Source organism: Myxine glutinosa, chromosome 7 (genome assembly GCF_964187855.1).
Source record: "Myxine glutinosa chromosome 7, kmMyxGlut1.1, whole genome shotgun sequence".
In the NCBI taxonomy this organism is placed as follows: domain Eukaryota; kingdom Metazoa; phylum Chordata; class Myxini; order Myxiniformes; family Myxinidae; genus Myxine; species Myxine glutinosa.
In genome coordinates this window covers 141,751,451-141,770,088 of record NC_136267.1, presented here as the reverse complement: position 1 = coordinate 141,770,088, position 18,638 = coordinate 141,751,451, and the positions used below count along the sequence as shown (strand labels likewise).

General features: G+C 46.6%; 1 protein-coding gene across 5 annotated transcripts in view; it reads left to right on the top strand.

Moving 5' to 3' along the window:
- LOC137412113 (E3 ubiquitin-protein ligase CBL-B-B) overlaps positions 1-18,638 on the top strand; it is a 130,515-nt gene that overhangs the window by 97,968 nt on the left and 13,909 nt on the right. For 3 of the 5 annotated variants that reach the window (XM_068097364.2, XM_068097362.2, XM_068097365.2), the window contains 5 exons: positions 852-904; positions 7,652-7,741; positions 9,000-9,067; positions 9,504-9,617; positions 15,994-16,101. In XM_068097364.2, coding sequence (XP_067953465.2) covers positions 852-904; positions 7,652-7,741; positions 9,000-9,067; positions 9,504-9,617; positions 15,994-16,101 — 433 coding nt within the window. The remainder of the gene's footprint in view (positions 1-851; positions 905-7,651; positions 7,742-8,999; positions 9,068-9,503; positions 9,618-15,993; positions 16,102-18,638) is intronic. The other 2 variants (XM_068097363.2, XM_068097366.2) reach the window with 1 other exon arrangement.

Genomic DNA, 18,638 nt, shown 5'->3' with positions numbered 1-18,638 from the left:
ATCTTCACCAAAATGGAATCGAATCGTCCTTGACACACGCACAACCTCTCCACCAGGTTTCGTCGAAATCCGTCCACAACCTTTTGAGATATCTTGTTCACAGACAGACAGACAGACAAACAGACAAACAGACGGACAGGGGTGAAAACTTAACCTCTTTGCACCTTCAGTGGCGGCGGTAATGAACTAACTGACGTAGCCACAGATGATCAAAATGCAGCAGGTAGGCAAAGATGGGGAAAAGAGAAAAACCACCATAATCAACCCCAAAATAACAAATCGATTTTCTTGCAGACCAAACAACAGCATTGTTTTTCTTCCAAAAGTACTCTCTGTAAATGGTTAGACAAAATGTGCGTCAACATGTAAGGCCTGATTAATGTCCATGAAGTTAAGCACTTTGTAGTTGTTTTGACAGAGACTTCTCCAATGGGAAGACAACATCGACTGCTTGTTCATTTGTCTGTCTGTACGTTCAATCAAAAGTCTAATCACATGAAAGATAAGATTTTGCACACCACTTTATTAACTTGGGTACAATTTCACGATTGTAGGCCTGTATGAAGAGTTTGTATTCAAGTACGGATTTAAGTAATAATTCTGGAATGGTAAAGATGACGGTGGAATTTGCACACGTTCAGGTGGAGAAAAACATTGCTTATTAAATTATATTGCAATTTTACAATCTTTCGTGATAGTTCCATGTTTGAGTATACAGTAGTTAATAATTATTGGGATAAAATCTTAACGACCATTGGATTGTAATTCAATTCCTTAATAAATATAATTGAGGCACAGCGTTATTTAAAATACACTTTGATTTTGTTGACTTGTCTTTGCTGTCTCTGTAGAATGGTCCAAGTAATGATGTGGAGGTTGATCGAGGACGAGGGAATGGCCACAGGTGAGAATTTCTTGCCTTCCTTCAAGAGTAAATGTAAATTTTAGAATCATTTCTGCCTTGGGTTTATGGAAATGTTGAGACCTTGTGATGTTATGCTGGGATTTTGGAAATGCAAATTTGGTGACATGTGCAGTTTTACCTCAACGCATACTGATTATTATTAATGGGTAATGCAGATCTAACAAAGTAATACATTAGATTTTCTCAACTTACAATGTAACTGCTCTTTGCCTGTGTCACAGAGACACAGACACAGACACAGACACACAAACACACACACACAGAGACACACACACACAGACACACACACAGACACACACACACAAACACACACACACACACAGAGACACACACACACAGACACAGACACACACACAGACAGACACACACACACACAGACACACACACAGACAGACACACACACAGACAGACACACACACAGACAGACACACACACAGACAGACACACACACAGACAGACACACACACAGACAGACACACACACAGACAGACACACACACAGACAGACACACACACAGACAGACACACACACAGACAGACACACACACAGACAGACACACACACAGACAGACACACACACAGACAGACACACAGACAGACACACACAGACAGACAGACAGACACACACACAGACAGACACACACACAGACAGACACACACACAGACAGACACACACACAGACAGACACACAGACACACACACACACAGACACACACACACACAGACACACACACACACAGACAGACACACACACACAGACACACACACAGACAGACAGACAGACACACACACAGACACACACACACACAGACACAGACACAGACACACACACATACACGCACATGCACATACACATACACACATACATATACACACACATACACACACATGTACACACATACACACATACACACATACACACGCATACACTCACATACACTCACATGCACTCACATACACACATACACACATACACACACATATACACATACATACACACATACACACATACATACATACACATACACATATACACATGCACACATACACTCATACTCACACACAGTTGTTTTCTCCATATGCTGATTTCAGAAGATGGAGCAGAGTCCTCCCAGGGTTCAAAGTAGTCACCTTGGTTTCGGTGAAGGATTGCGATTCATGGACCAATTTGTGAAGTTTTCTTGTTCTCAGAGTTTTGTTCTGAAGGCTCTTTTCAGGATCATCTCTGAGCCCCGGACAGCCTCCAACTGTAGTTTGCTTGCAGTAATATTCCCAGGGATGTTTTGTAGGATCTTTGTAAGGTTCTTCGTTACCATTCCCATTGCTCCAATTATTACCGGTACAATTCCTGCGCTGTTCAGCTTCCAGGTTATTTTCGCTTCATTATTGAGGTCTTGGTATTTGGTCATTTTCTTCATTTCTGCGTTGGTCCTTTTTGTAGCTGAGTACGATGTCTGGCCTCATTGCTTTGCTTTATATGCTCACGGTCGATGAGATCATCAGGTCATACATGAGCATTGTGTCATTCTTTTCAGCTATTGCTTTTGGTTCATGTTTCCGCGAGTTTTTTGAAATTGGGATATTTAATTTTTTGCCAATGTGCCAGTTGATTACTCTACATACCTTGTTGTGCCTTTGTGTTCTGACATGATTTTATCTTTCCACGAGTTCTGACATGAGCTGTTTTTATATTAGTTTTTTTACATCACGAGAGGAGGCGACTTATGGTATCCGATTGTCTCAGTCCCACCATCTTTTTAAACCCTTTGGCTGGTCTTGGCCCTGGTCTTGGTAGTGTCCCGGGTCTTGGCTATTTTTTTATATAGCACAATATCTCAAACGGTTAAGGACTGATTTGGAGGAATCTTGGTGGACAGTTTGGGTGTGTGAAGAGGATGAATCAATTCCATTTTGGTGAAGATCTGAATCCAGATACGAGAATTTTTTAAATTGTCAAGTGATTCTTCACCTTTGAGAGATCAGGCCAAAACCGATATAAAACAACAACACACAACATGCATTTTAAAGGCCATTTTCCCTGCTAGAGCGGGGGTTAGCCTTGCGGTCCCCATGACAATCTTCTCCATTTTGCCCTATTTTCTGCATCTCTCCTTGTTAACCCCCTTGCCCGCATTTCTTCTTCCACCATCTTTAGCCAAGTCTTTCTCGGTCTTCCCCGTCTTCTACTTCCTTCTACATTCATTTCCATCACTCTTCTCAACCAGTCACTTTCATCCTTCCTCAACACATGACCAAACCATCTCAACCTGTTCCTCTTCACAGCATCAATCACAGGCTCTATTCCCATCATCTTTCGCAATTTATCATTTGTCTTCCTCTTTCTCAACGATACTCCGCACATCCGTCGAACCATTCGCATTTCCACCCTTTCCAACCTTCGTTGCTGCTCTACGTTCATTACCCATGTCTCGCTCCCATAAATCATAACACTTCTCACACATGCAGCATACACCTTTCCCTTCAGCTTCAACGACACTCCCCTCATCATCAGCACGCCACTCAATTCCCGAAACTTCTTCCATGCACATCTCACTCGAGCAACCGTTGCCGAGTCTGATCCACCTTCTCCATTCAGCATGTCTCCGAGGTAGCAAAATGTTTTCACACCTTCCAGCTTCACGCCATCTCCAAGATCCAACTCAACATTTCCTCCATCTGCAGCTCCCTCTGTGCACACCTTACATTTGAATGTAGCTGCCACACTGGTTAATGACCCTCTCAGACCACTACATTTTTGATGAACCCACTCAGCGCACATTGTACACTGAATGGAGTTCACTCCGACACCCTTCCTACACACAGCACAGGGCCACTTCCCAGTTCTTTCCACCTCACCACATGCTTTACCACTTGCCATCACCTTCGTCTTTCCGATATTCACCTTCAGACCTTTTGTCTCCATACATTCCTTCCACGTGTTCATCTTTTCCTTCAGTCCATCCATACTTTCCGCAATCAACACCAGATCATCTGCATACAACAACTCCCACGGTAAACCCTCCTTTACGTTCTGAGCCAGCACCTCCATCACAGCTACAAATAGTAGTGGACTTAGTACCGACCCCTGATGCACTCCCACCTTCACCTCAAACTCACCACTGTTCCCGTCCTTCGTCCTTACAGCTGTGCGTGCTCTTTTGTACATTGCCATCACTACTCTGATCAACCATTCCTCCACTCCTAACTTCCTCAATGCCCATGTCAATACTTTGCGTGGAACCCGATCGAATGCTTTCTCCAGATCAACAAACCCAAGAAACAACTTCTTCCTCTTCTCCATGTTATTCTCCTGCAACTGCCTCACAATGAAAAGCGCGTCTGTCGTTCTTCTTCCTGGCATAAATCCAAACTGCATTTCGTCGATCTTCACTTTCTTCCTTATCCTCCTCTCCAACACCCTTTCCAATACCTTCATTCCATGCTCCAATAACTTTATCGCTCGGTACGAGCCACACTCCAGAGGGTCACCTTTCCCCTTGTATAGAGGGACGAGGGTACTCAGTTCCCAATCCACTGGAATGCGGCCTTCTTTCACCACCAGATTACAGATCTCTGTCATTCTCTTCACACCCCAACTTCCTGCTGCCTTCAACATATCTCCCACAACTCCCGTCGGCCCTCCCGCTTTTCTACCCTTCATTGCTTTTATCGCTTCCTCAACTTCCTTCTCAGTTATCTTCTCTGCCGGTCCTAAAACTGGGTTACTCTCTATGTTGCCATCCCATTCATTCTCTGTATTCAACAGCATTTCCATATATCTTTTCCATCTTCCTTTAATTCCATCTGGGTCGACAACGATTTGTCCCACTTCATCCTTCAAGCAGCTCACCCCCATCACATCACACCTCTCTTTCGCTGTCTGCTTTGCAATCCTGAATACCGCTCTCTGACCCTCTTCCGAATCCAAGCGTTCTCCGAACATTTTCCTACATGCCTCCTGCGCCTTTGCTACCTCTTTCTTTGCAGCCTTCCTGGCTGCCTTATAACTTTCATGCTCTGCTGTTTCTGCTCCCGTACCCTTCGCCTTCTGCCACTCCTTGAACTTCTTCCTCTTCTCGTCAATCGTCTTTCCAACTTCATCATCCCACCACCATGTTTCCGAGTGCCTCGGTGGTCCTTTTGTCCATCCACATACCTCACCAACGGCTCCCAACAGACTAGCTTTCATTGACATCCAACCACTTTCAAGCTCAACCACATCATCCTCGACCCTACTCAGCCTCTCTTTTAATGCCTCCCTTACTGTCACCTCTTTCAACCTCCACACCTTCATTCTCGGTTGGTACTTCACCCGCCGAGCTCTCCTCGCACCTTTCACCCTTACGTCGCAGACAACCAAGTGGTGCTGTGAAACAGCCTCCTCCCCCGGGATCACCTTTGTGTCTCGGAGGTGCCCCCTATCTCGCCTACGCACCATCAGGTAGTCAACGGTTGTCGTCGACCCACCTGACGTGTATGTAACAAGCTTATTATCCTCTTTCTGGAACTGAGTATTACAAATCAACAAATCAGCTCCATCAGCAAACTCCAAAATCCTTTCACCTTCTCCATTTCTCACACCATATCCGTAACCCCCATGAACTCCTTCAAAACCATCCATACTCCTTCCCACATGTCCATTTAGGTCTCCTCCTACCACAACAACTTCCTCATCTTTCACGTTTTCCATCAGCTTCTCTATCGCACACCAGAACTTGTCCTTCTCTTCATCGCTCCGACCAACCTGCGGAGCATATCCCGAGATGACGTTCACCAAGAGCTTTCCAATCATCATTTTCACCATCATCAACCTATCACTCACTCTAGTCACACTCACCACACTGTCTACAAACTCCTCAGAAAACAGGACACCAACACCATTCACGCCCTCCAGGCACCCTTGCCACACAAACTTGTATTTCTGTCCCTGCCTACCCTTCACCATTCTCACACCACTTCCCTTCCATCTCGTCTCTTGCACACAACATATGTCCACTCTTCTTCTGACCAATACTTCCACCACTTCTCCTGATCTCCCTGTCATTGTCCCTACATTCCATGTCCCAAACCTCAGAAACCGATCTCCACTTCGGGCTGTACCCTGCCCACATGTAGTTGTAATTGTCATGGTTCTCTTTTTGAGGCAATGTTTTTTTTTTTATGGCCGGATGCCCTTCCTGACGCCAACCCACTTAGTCGCCTCCTACGACACGCAGGGATACGGCGTACCTATTCTTATCCAGGGTACACACTGGGAAACGTTTAAAACATGGAAATCCTGGGGGGGGGGGGGGGGGGGATCACCGCTGCGGTTTAAACATATTTAAAGAAATATTTCAACAAAACCATGAAAACAATCTGGGAAAAGTCTCTAAGTGAGAACGTGGATTTGAGAAAGCAGGAGCAGAGGTGAAAGAACAAACGAGAATATAGGGGGCGGGGCACAAGTCGAGACGAGGAGGCCGCACGAGACACCAGGCCGCACGAGGCGCGGACAAAGAAACGACTAATTACACACAAATTTGCAACAACTACAAAACCAAAACCAAATAGAAACACACAATAACACATACACAACAAAATACGCAGCGGAAATTTGACAAAGAAACGAACGGGAAAACACTCAAACTTTGATGCCGTGGAGAGATCAAAGCAAGCCCCGTCGCTCGAGGGACCGAAAACCGGAAGACCGGAAGGCCAAAACCGATATAAGGCATGATATCCCAAAAAGGTCTTTACGGATTATGACAAAACTAGGTAGATTAGTTGGTTAGGTGACAAGAACAAGCCGATTAGATTTTGATTCAGGTCCGAATCCAGATCCAGACAGAATCACACTTGTCGGTGCGATGCAAAACGTAAACCGTTCAGCCTGGCGGAGGTATGCGCTCTACTGAGTGCTGTTCTAGTTTGTGTGTGTGTTTTACAGTGGCGTGAGAGTGAGCACATACTCCGTCTTGTTTCATCTCCCTGATGGGCTCTTTGCTAATTTATGTTGAAAAGCAAGCTGTTTTTAGCAACTGTGTCACCACAACATTATGTGCATTACGCCCGAGAGGATGTTTTGCTGCAGGAGAGATGGGAGAAACATCTGCAAAGAGAGGGCACTGTTGTATGAAAGCACTTCCAGGGGGGAGTCATTAAACGGTGCTTGAAACATACAGTGATGCCACCACTGGGGAAGCGTGAGGCTTTTCAAAGTACAAGAATGACTAGCCAGGAAGAGTATCAGTGGACTGAGGAACATCTTGTGGATTTTTTGCTTTTCTTTTTGGACTCGCTTGTCCAGAGCAGCAGCAGCAGCAACCGGTAGAGCGATATCTATGACAATATAACAGAGTCCTCTAATGTTTGACATGCATACTGTTTGGGAATTGGGACCTGAGGGGGGGGGGGGGGGGGCAGCGGGGATATAGCTGAGGGTTCTGGTTAATATTTACTGTATTTGCATTTTTCTTTCACTTCATGATATTTCTTCTTCCTGAAATGCCCGAATACGATTGCATGATTTTTGGCAAATAAATTTCTCCCTTAAGCACAAAGCCTCTTTTGAGCAATAATTGCTATATTTTCACCAAACTGTATCAAACTGAGTCGGAAGAGGAAGAACTTTCATAAAAATTTGCACATCGCACACCGATTGCATTAGAGGTAACTATTAGCGTTTGTAAAACTCATGATAGACAGGTATTACAAGCATTTTGGTTATATTTTTGTTGCCTAACAGGCCACTAGGTCATCGTCAAATGCCATTGCCACCAGAGAGGTCCGAAAGCTCGAGCTCTGACGGTGAAGATTTTGCTGATTCCTTTGATCGGTAATAACTTTGGTCCATTTGTGTGCTTGGTGTAAATCAATACCCATAACCTTTGGCCTTAAAGGAGGTCATTACCTTTGGCCCATGTTTTGCTTTGATTTGCAGCAACCCTATTCACATGTTTGCACCTCACTAGTTTGATGAATCTGCAGCATTTCCTGACCTTGTCCCTACAGACCTCCTTTAGAATGGGTGTCGTTCCTGCCCGTCTAACTTACCCGCATGGCCTGTAACTATGCCCCCCCCCCCCCTCCCCTTAATTCCACACTTTGCCATGCTAATGAACTGTGCTCGGAAAAATTACCCAGATGCTAATTTGTGTTTCTGGTTAATTGCTGAAATGTAATCTTAAATGACAATGTTAAGCTTGTAATTGTGAGAACCCAATGAAGGTCATAACAAACAAAGCACCGTCTCGCACATAATCACTTCCTTCTTTTTGCTTCCTGTATTTCACACTAACACACACTAACACACTGTATTTTGTGACTACCATTGCCAAAGCCAATGATTTTCTGAGAGCTTGGAACAGGCTCTCAACCCCATTATTCGCCCCCGTTGGCCTTATTCTCCATTGTACTATATCATGAGTAAGCCTGGTGTTGGCTTAGCGGTTCGGGTGCTGGGTTGGGATCCTAGGATCCTGGGTTCGAATCCCGGTCGATCGCTAAATTAACGCCAGGGGGTTGACTCAGCCTGTCATCCTTCCGAGGACGGCAAATTGAGTACCAGTTCACTGGTAATTCCCTGTGTGTCGCAAAAGACGACTAACAGGGTTGGCGGCAGGAAGGGCATCCGGCCATAAAACATTGCTTCAGAAAGGGGACCAATATGCCCAAAAAAGGCCAACCCCTGCTCCGCGGGGAAAAATGGCCTCTAAAGGCCGTGCTTGTACTATATCATGACTGTTTCATGCAGCGGGGGATATGGAATACGGTACATGGAATTCTATGGAAGAATTGTCTCTCCTTCTAAGAACAGGGATTGTTTATTTGCGTCCACCCACCGGTTAACAAAGGAAAAGGCCATTGTCTGGCGGCTGCCACGTCGTGAAAGCGACCACCGATATGCACGGCCTCCCTGCTCTTGTTTGCAGAAAACGTTTTCTTGGGATCAAAATACGATAGCAATCTCCTCCATCCTCACTGGTGTTGAATGTTGACTTTGTAAAGGATTCCAGCTATTGGACTGTACTTTGCCAGGGTGATTGTGTTGCGGGAGGCATTTAATAATGCATTTGTCACTGTGCGCTTGGCAGGCAGAGCGAACTCCATGGCAGCAGTTCACAGAGCTCCCTTGGCACATGGCGAAGTCCAAATGACCATGGTAAAAGGGGGTTTTCCAATGCCTTGACACTTTGCTTCCCGGACACGCGACTCATGCCAGGGGTGGTTCAAAGCTAACTTGTAAGCTTAGATCTTTTGAGACCTCTTGTGATTTTGTTAATTAAAATTCACCAAAACACTGTTTTGATAATGCTACTTGATAAATGATTCTTGCTGGGAACAATTTTCAAAATTACAGAATTCTGTTCAAGTCGAGTTTTGATGTTTTTTTCTCCACACAAGACCTGAGAACTTAAAACTAGGTTGACTGCTTCGTGTGTACAATATTAGCTTGCATTTCCTTGTTGTCCAGAGCACGTATTTGTGTTCCGCATTTTTATTTATCTCTCATGTTTTTCTTGAACATTTCTTTTCTTTTTTTGTTCGACTTTACCATTTTACAAGTAAACGATGTGATAGACTGCTATGTGTCACAGGGGAGTGTGAGCCAGCCACTCAGGGCACACCGTTGAACCCTCAGTGCAATCGGCTGCCCCTGCGCCGTGTTGCCCTTGCGACCTCCGACTCTCTCTCATCTCCAGAACTACCAGGTAGAAGTTCCTCTTCGTTTTTTGGAGATATGAATGACCGAGAGAAGAGTATAATGGTGTTTCCTACTATTTTATTGATATCACCATTATTGAATATGCATTACCACGGTGGCGTAATTGCAGGGAATTGGAGGTGGTTATAAGGTGTGTGTAACAGAAAATTGGGGGTGGGGAGTGGGTGGGGCAGGTTCATTCCTGGAGGCGAAGGGGGTGTTGTTAGAATGATGCATCACCGAACTGCTCCTGTGTGAATACATCATCACTTTTTTTTGGGGGGTGGGGGGGTGTTGGAGGGTTGGTTTTGGATATTGATAGAACAGACGAAGTTTCCAAGTTTGAGTCGGTCATATTCAATTCCCAGCCACCCAGTGATCTCGAGTCAAAATTAAAATCGATCATCGTCATTTCCACAAAATTTGTGACCTGACATTGTGACCACAGCAATGTGGATTTCTGTTATTTCCAAAGGTATTTCTTGAGTGTTCCCCAAATGACTTATTTGAGTTGAGCAAATAAACAGGTCTCTTTTCCTTAAAACCTTTTATAAACGATGACTATATAACCATACTCCATGATCCATCCATCTGATCAAACCCTCCCACGCTCCCCCAGAGTAACATTACCTAGACCGGTCTGGTTACCACTCCGCACTTAAAACCTTTCAACACAAACAACCCGACTGAGAACCCGTTCCGCCCACACTGTCACCTTGACCTGGACACTGCACCACTTGATTACAACTCGCTTTTAACTCTCACAACACATATCGCAACACACACTATATCGCCATGGCTGACCACAAGATGATCGTGGTTCCGATTCTCGGTGCCGACCCTCTGGCTGAAGGATCTGCATCGGAGTTTGCTCACTGGCTCAACACGCTGCAGAACTACTTCGCTGCTCACGAGACGGAGCCAACCGCTGAGATACGGCTGTCCGTCTTACAGTCCAAGGTCCATCACACTGTGTACAAGACCATTTCTCGATTTGAGACGTATGATACGGCCCTGGACGAGCTGAAGCGCCTTTACATAAAGAAACGGAGCGCTGTGCACGGCCGGCATCAACTCTCTCAGCGACGGCAGCAACCGTCTGAATCGATCGATCGCTATGCGCAGGAGTTGCGCTATTTATTGGCAGATTGTGTGCAGGACGTCCGGACTCATGAGCAAGTTCAGGACGATTTGCTCCGAGATGCATTCATATCCGGAATTAGTTCTGGAGTCTTGCGGCTGCGTCTCTTGGAGGTCGCGGAGCTGACATTTACAGAGGCACTACGGCTGGCGCGCGTTTATGCAGATGCTCGACAACAATTGACCGCCTATGATAACCCACGAGTCGTGGCGGGGGCCTCGCAACTCGCGCGACCCGAGAGGGCCATCGCCGAGGATACGGAGGAGGACCCGACCACCACGACGGCCGAGTCCCTGGGTGCTCCGGAAGCGGACTCCGCATCCGGCCTCACTGCAGCTGCCGCTGCCCGGCCACGGCTTGCCCGGTATGCAAAATGTTATTTTTGTGGCAATCGGCAGCATCCCCGGACTGAATGCCCGGCCCGAGAGGCAACTTGTCACCTCTGCTCCACTAAAGGCCATTTTGCAAAAGTCTGCAGAAAGGCCGCCCGGGGCACGCATTCCCGAGCGACCTTGAATGTGCTCATCGCTGAACCAATGGATCGAGCACCGGACGGGGCGCCTTGCACAGCTTTGATGAGCCGCTCTCCTCCTCGCGGGCCTCTGGCTTCTCGCCCGACCTTGGTGAGATACGTCGGGCCGCCGAAACAAATGGCGCAAACGCGACCGGTCACAAAGCATCTAACCTTGACTGGCTTGCAAACGCCTCCTTCAAACAAGCGACATGCACCCACTTTGGAATTGCCTCTCGAGGTGCGGCCAACGCAGCACGTGACTCGAGCGCCATCTGATGACAGCTTTTGCGAATTACATGCTTCCCTTCTGGCATGTCCAGCTGCTGATGGCAGAATTCATTCTCACGTGGCTCGAGCGCCATCTGGCGGTAGCTCTTGCGAATTACATGCACCCGCTTTGGCATATGACTCTGCAGATGGCAGTGAACTTTCTCCCGTGGCTCGAGCGCCGTCTAGAGGCTGCTCTCACGACTACTCCACACCCACTCTGGCAAATGAAACTACCGAAGAGCCAACTGACTTCAATGCTCCTGCTGAGGCCCGAAGGATTGCAGCCGGCGTGGGATCCACCCGCGAGGCGCGATCTTCTCGCCCGGCCGGAACTATACCTGCCGGGTCTGCCGGCCTAGCGCAGGCCTTCATTCCGCTCACGGTCGCGGGCGTTGTTGCGCAAGCTTTAATTGATACGGGATCCACGGATAGTTTTATTGATCAGCGTCTCGTGCGTCAACATGGGTGGCCGGTTCTCGGGACAACCCGCCGGATCTTCATGGCATCTCAGGGACTTCGGTTGAGCACAAAAGGGGCGTGTCGATTGAAACTTGTGATAAATGGACGCACGTTCCCGGACGTGTATCTCATGGTATTACCGGCCTTATGCGCTGACGTTCTGTTAGGACTTGATTTCCTTAAGCGGCATGGTCGTTTAGAGATGGACTTCGGAGGGCCGGACACGCTCGCTGTGTGTGCCCTCGCTCAAATGGACATGGAGCCACTCTCACTGTTCCCCAACCTGACCACTGATTGTACCCCTGTGGCCATCAAATCGCGGCGCTACTCTCGCGCGGACGCGCAATTCATTGCGGAAGAAACGGCCCTGCTCTTGAAGGACGGTATCATAGAACACAGTAGGTCTCCGTGGAGGGCCCAAGTCTTAGTGGTGCGGAGTGAGGCTCACCGCAGGCGAATGGTAATCGACTATTCGCAAACGATTAATCGCTTTACACAGCTGGATGCCTACCCATTACCGGGGATGGACGCCCTGGTACGCCAGGTGGCCCTGTATTCCGTTTATAGCACTCTCGATCTACGTAGTGCGTATCATCAAGTCCCCATCTCTAGGGCTGATCGCGTCTTTACGGCCTTTGAATCGGGTCAGCGGTTGTACCAGTTCACGAGACTTCCTTTTGGGGTAACGAACGGCGTCGCTTGTTTTCAGAGAGCTATGGATGACCTCGTTGCGAAGGAGCATTTGACGGATGTCTTTGTCTATCTGGACAATCTTACGGTTTGTGGGTACGACCAGGCGCATCACGACGCTAATCTAAAACGCTTCCTCGAGGTTGCGCGGAAATATCGCTTAACCATGAATGAGGCGAAGTGTCAATACTCTCTACGCACGGTAGACCTTCTGGGGTACACCGTGACCCATGGCTCCGTCTCTCCAGATAAGGAGCGTCTGCGCCCTTTGCTCGATATGGCTCCGCCTAGCAATCGGGCTTCGCTGAAACGCGCTCTAGGGCTGTTCGCCCACTACTCGAAGTGGGTGCAAAATTTCTCTGCTAAGCTCCGCCCCCTCGTGGCCTGCGACACTTTCCCCATGGGCCCGGCCGCCCTGGCGGCCTTCGAGGGCCTTAAAGTCGACATTGCTGGCGCCGCTGTCGCAACGATTGACGAGAGTGCCTCTTTCGTTTTGGAGAGTGATGCCTCGGACCATGCGATAGCGGCAACCCTCTCCCAAGGAGGCCGCCCTGTGGCTTTCTTCTCGCGGACTCTCACCTCCGCCGAGCGGAGGCATTCGTCCGTCGAAAAGGAAGCGTACGCGATCGTCGAATCTATTCGGCGATGGCGGCCGTATCTGCTTGGGCGGAGTTTCCAAATTATCACGGACCAACAGAGTGTTGCGTTTATGTACGACACCTTACATGCTCAGCGCATTAAGAATGAGAAAATCACCCGCTGGCGTATCGAACTCGCCGACTTCTGCTACACCATCAAATACCGCCCGGGGAAGGATAACCTGGTCGCTGACGCCTTATCGAGGCCGGCCACTTGCGCGGGGGTCGTAACTTTGGAGGGGCTGCGCACTTTGCACAGCACTATGTGTCATCCCGGGGTAACGCGCTTCGCGCATTTTGTGCGCGCGGGCAATCTGCCATACTCGATGGAGGACATCCGCCGCATCTGCCGTGATTGCGCGGTCTGTGCGGAACTCAAACCGCGTTTTTATAGCCCTCCCCTGGGGACACTCGTTAGGGCTACTAGACCGTGGGAGCGCTTGGCGATGGACTTCAAAGGGCCGCTGCCAATGTCGAGCAACTCTCGCTATCTGCTCACTATCGTCGATGAGTATTCCCGATTCCCCTTTGCTTACACGTGCGGGGATATGTCGGCTGCCACGGTTATTCGGTGCCTTCAGAATTTGTTTTCTATGTTCGGATATCCGGCCTACGTGCATACCGATCGGGGTGCGGTGTTCCTGTCCCAGGAAGTGAGGGGCTACTTGCTCCAAAATAATGTCGCTTCGAGCTACACCACCCCGTACCGGCCCCAAGCTAACGGACAGATCGAACGCTTTAATGGGATTATATGGCGGGCCGTCATGCTAAGCCTTCGGACCCTCGGCCGAGGCCTCGATAAATGGGCGTGGTCGCTGCCTGCCGCTCTAAACTCGATCCGGGCTCTCCTATGTACTGCCACCAACCAGACTCCTCACGAACGACTGTTCCACCACCCTAGAAGCTCCGGCAGTATCCAGTCTTTACCCAGCTGGCTCGCTGAACCGGGGCCCGCCTATCTCAAACGAGCGGTTCGCACTAGCAAGTACGACCCCCTTGTTGACAAGGTGCAGGTCCTCCAGGCTAATCCCGAGCATGCCCGCGTGTTAACGGCGGATGGCCGCGAGTCTACTGTCTCCGTTCGCCATCTCGCCCATGTGGGGACGACGACAGGGATATCGACGAACCCGTCTACGAGTCTATGGACTCTATCGAAGCTTCCCCTATGGAACTACCACTGTTACTCCCGTCGTCCCCCGCTCCCGTGCCCGAAGGCGCAGGGGCGCCCCCTCCGACTCCGACCTCCGGCGGCTATTCCGACGCGGGGGACTCCGGGCTTGGGGACGCCGTGCCCGGTAGATTCCGAACACGAACTGGCAGGGAGGTTCGCCGCCCCGACCGCTACGGGTGGTCCGACTGACGTGGATTGACGTGACCCTTTCATTTATTGCTGATGCTTGCCTGCGAACTGCCGAGCGGTAGTCTTGTTTTAACGACGGGGAGAATGTAGTGAAATTATACCAAGGTGAACCCAGGGGGGGGGGTGCTCGCCACGAAAAGGGGCCGTCTATAAGACCCAGGACACGCGGGGCGTGCGGACACTTCGGCGGGACTCACTGTGACATTATCCAGTAGTTGAATGGTATGTACGCCCCAAACGCTGCGCTGCATTAACCATTGTTATATCGAAGCTACCTTTGCTGTGCTTGAATGCTCTGATTTAATGCCTATTGTTTGCATGTATTGTTACAGGAAATATTGCCGATCTAAATGATATTAAAGCCTACACAGAGGAAAGTCGTGTCTGCGCTTGATTTTCACGACATGGACTATTTGACATCTCCTCTTTACTTTATCTCAGTGGAGGGCAAGATTAAATTTTTTTGGGAGGGGGGGGGGGGGGCATTTTGCTGTAAGATTTCACACAAACAAATAATGAAATGATTTCCATGACTGTATTCAAGTTCAAAATTGTGATTTATTAGTCAGGTTCACTATGTTAACAAATATAATTTCTTTCAAAATTTTGGGATTAGCAAACCTGTACATTTTGGGAATCTTCAGAGCATGGAGAATCTGAAAATCAATGTTGGCATTTGCACAGACACCTGCATGGCCGCCATTTTGGATTTTGAAAATGGCCGCCATAAAATACATATTTTGCGCCATCTCGGCTTCTAGTCAACCTAGAGACTTAATTAAATATGCTAATCCTATGTTTTCTGGGTCAAGGAATCCAATAAAGGCCTCAAAATAGTGCTCAGGATTATAGAAAAGCAACAAACAAAGGTAATTGAAAACCATTGTCTTTATATTTGTGATATAACTGTATTACATAATACATGATATTGCAAGTCCTTTGAAGTTATAGGTTGTTATAGGAAGTTATAGGTAGTATCAGATTGAACTATAAGTCCTATACACAGGATCTACGAGGTCTATACCGTTCAGGAATATGCTTTTACAGATCTTCATCACTGTCCTGAGTGTCATTTTCGCAAAGGTGTCTACGCAAATGTAAACATTAATTTTTGGATTCCTCATGCTCTGAATATTCCAAAAATGTATAGTTTTGCTAATCTCCAAAAATTTTGAACGAAAAAACATAGTGAACCTGACTATATAGTTCAATACAAGAACTACGACTCCATTAATTTATCACTTTGCCATTTTCCATTCTCGACCCCCCTCCTCCCCTGCTTCTTTCTGTACATCCACCCTCCTTCTTCAGATGATTATGATGTCCCAACTGCCGCTCTGCGCACAGTGCCACGGCGATGCCGAATGGCTGAGTTGTCTGCCCCACACCGTCCCGTCGAGATGGCGGTGTCTAATCATGGTGCTTTGATTTAGTAATTCTTTTTAATTCCTCCTTCATTTATAAGCCAGCTGGGTATCCTGTTTGGAACCATTTAATAAGTTGCTGGGTATCCTGTTTGGAACCATTTAATAAGTTTCTGTGTATCTTGTTTGGAACCATTTAATAAGTTGCTGGGTATCCTGTTTGGAACCATTTAATAAGTTGCTGGGTATCCTGTTTGGAACCATTTGATAAGTTGCTGGGTTTCCTGTTTGGAACCATTTAATAAGTTGCTGGGTATCCTGTTTGGAACCATTTAATAAGTTGCTGGGTATCCTGTTTGGAACCATTTAATAAGTTGCTGGGTATCCTGTTTGGAACCATTTAATAAGTTGCTGGGTATCCTGTTTGGAACCATTTGATAAGTTTCTGGGTATCTTGTTTGGAACCATTTAATAAGTTGCTGGGTATCCTGTTTGGGACCATTTAATAAGTTTCTGTGTATCTTGTTTGGAACCATTTAATAAGTTGCTGGGTATCCTGTTTGGGACCATTTAATAAGTTTCTGTGTATCTTGTTTGGAACCATTTAATAAGTTGCTGGGTATCCTGTTTGGAACCATTTTATAAGTTGCTGGGTATCCTGTTTGGAACCATTTGATAAGTTGCTGGGTTTCCTGTTTGGAACCATTTAATAAGTTGCTGGGTATCCTGTTTGGAACCATTTGATAAGTTTCTGGGTATCTTGTTTGGAACCATTTAATAAGTTGCTGGGTATCCTGCTTGGAACCATTTAATAAGTTTATGGGTATCCTGTTTGGAACCATTTAATAAGTTGCTGGGTATCCTGTTTAGAACCATTTAATAAGTTTCTGTGTATCTTGTTTGGAACCATTTAATAAGTTGCTGGGTATCCTGTTTGGAACCATTTAATAAGTTTCTGGGTATCTTGTTTGGAACCATTTAATAAGTTGCTGGGTATCCTGTTTGGGACCATTTAATAAGTTTCTGGGTATCCTGTTTGGAACCATTTGATAAGTTGCTGGGTATCCTGCTTGGAACCATTTGATAAGTTTCTGGGTATCCTGCTTGGAACCATTTGATAAGTTGCTGGGTATCCTGTTTGGAACCATTTAATAAGTTGCTGGGTATCCTGTTTGGAACCATTTAATAAGTTGCTGGGTATCCTGTTTGGAACCATTTAATAAGTTGCTGGGTATCCTGTTTGGAACCATTTAATAAGTTGCTGGGTATCCTGCTTGGAACCATTTGATAAGTTGCTGGGTTTCCTGTTTGGAACCATTTAATAAGTTTCTGGGTATCTTGTTTGGAACCATTTAATAAGTTGCTGGGTATCCTGTTTGGAACCATTTAATAAGTTGCTGGGTATCCTGTTTGGAACCATTTGATAAGTTGCTGGGTATCTTGTTTGGAACCATTTAATAAGTTGCTGGGTATCCTGTTTGGAACCATTTGATAAGTTTCTGTGTATCCTGTTTGGAACCATTTAATAAGTTTCTGGGTATCCTGTTTGGAACCATTTAATAAGTTTCTGGGTATCCTGTTTGGAACCATTTGATAAGTTTCTGGGTATCCTGTTTGGAACCATTTAATAAGTTTCTGGGTATCCTGTTTGGAACCATTTGATAAGTTTCTGGGTATCCTGTTTGGAACCATTTGATAAGTTGCTGGGTTTCCTGTTTGGAACCATTTAATAAGTTGCTGGGTATCCTGTTTGGAACCATTTAATAAGTTGCTGGGTATCCTGTTTGGAACCATTTAATTTTCTGGGTATCCTGTTTGGAACCATTTAATAAGTTGCTGGGTATCCTGTTTGGAACCATTTAATAAGTTGCTGGGTATCCTGTTTGGAACCATTTAATGAGTTGCTGGGTATCCTGTTTGGAACCATTTAATGAGTTGCTGGGTATCCTGTTTGGAACCATTTGATAAGTTGCTGGGTATCCTGTTTGGAACCATTTAATAAGTTTCTGGGTATCCTGTTTGGAACCATTTAATAAGTTTCTGGGTATCCTGTTTGGAACCATTTAATAAGCTTCTGGGTATCCTGTTTGGAACCATTTGATAAGTTTCTTGGTATCCTGTTTGGAACCATTTGATAAGTTGCTGGGTTTCCTGTTTGGAACCATTTAATAAGTTGGTGGGTTTCCTGTTTGGAACCATTTAATAAGTTGCTGGGTATCCTGTTTGGAACCATTTAATAAGTTGCTGGGTATCCTGTTTGGAACCATTAAATTTTCTGGGTATCCTGTTTGGAACCATTTAATAAGTTGCTGGGTATCCTGTTTGGAACCATTTAATAAGTTGCTGGGTATCCTGTTTGGAACCATTTAATAAGTTGCTGGGTATCCTGTTTGGAACCATTTAATAAGTTGCTGGGTATCCTGTTTGGAACCATTTAATAAGTTGCTGGGTATCCTGTTTGGAACCATTTAATAAGTTGCTGGGTATCCTGCTTGGAACCATTTGATAAGTTGCTGGGTTTCCTGTTTGGAACCATTTAATAAGTTGCTGGGTATCCTGTTTGGAACCATTTGATAAGTTGCTGGGTATCTT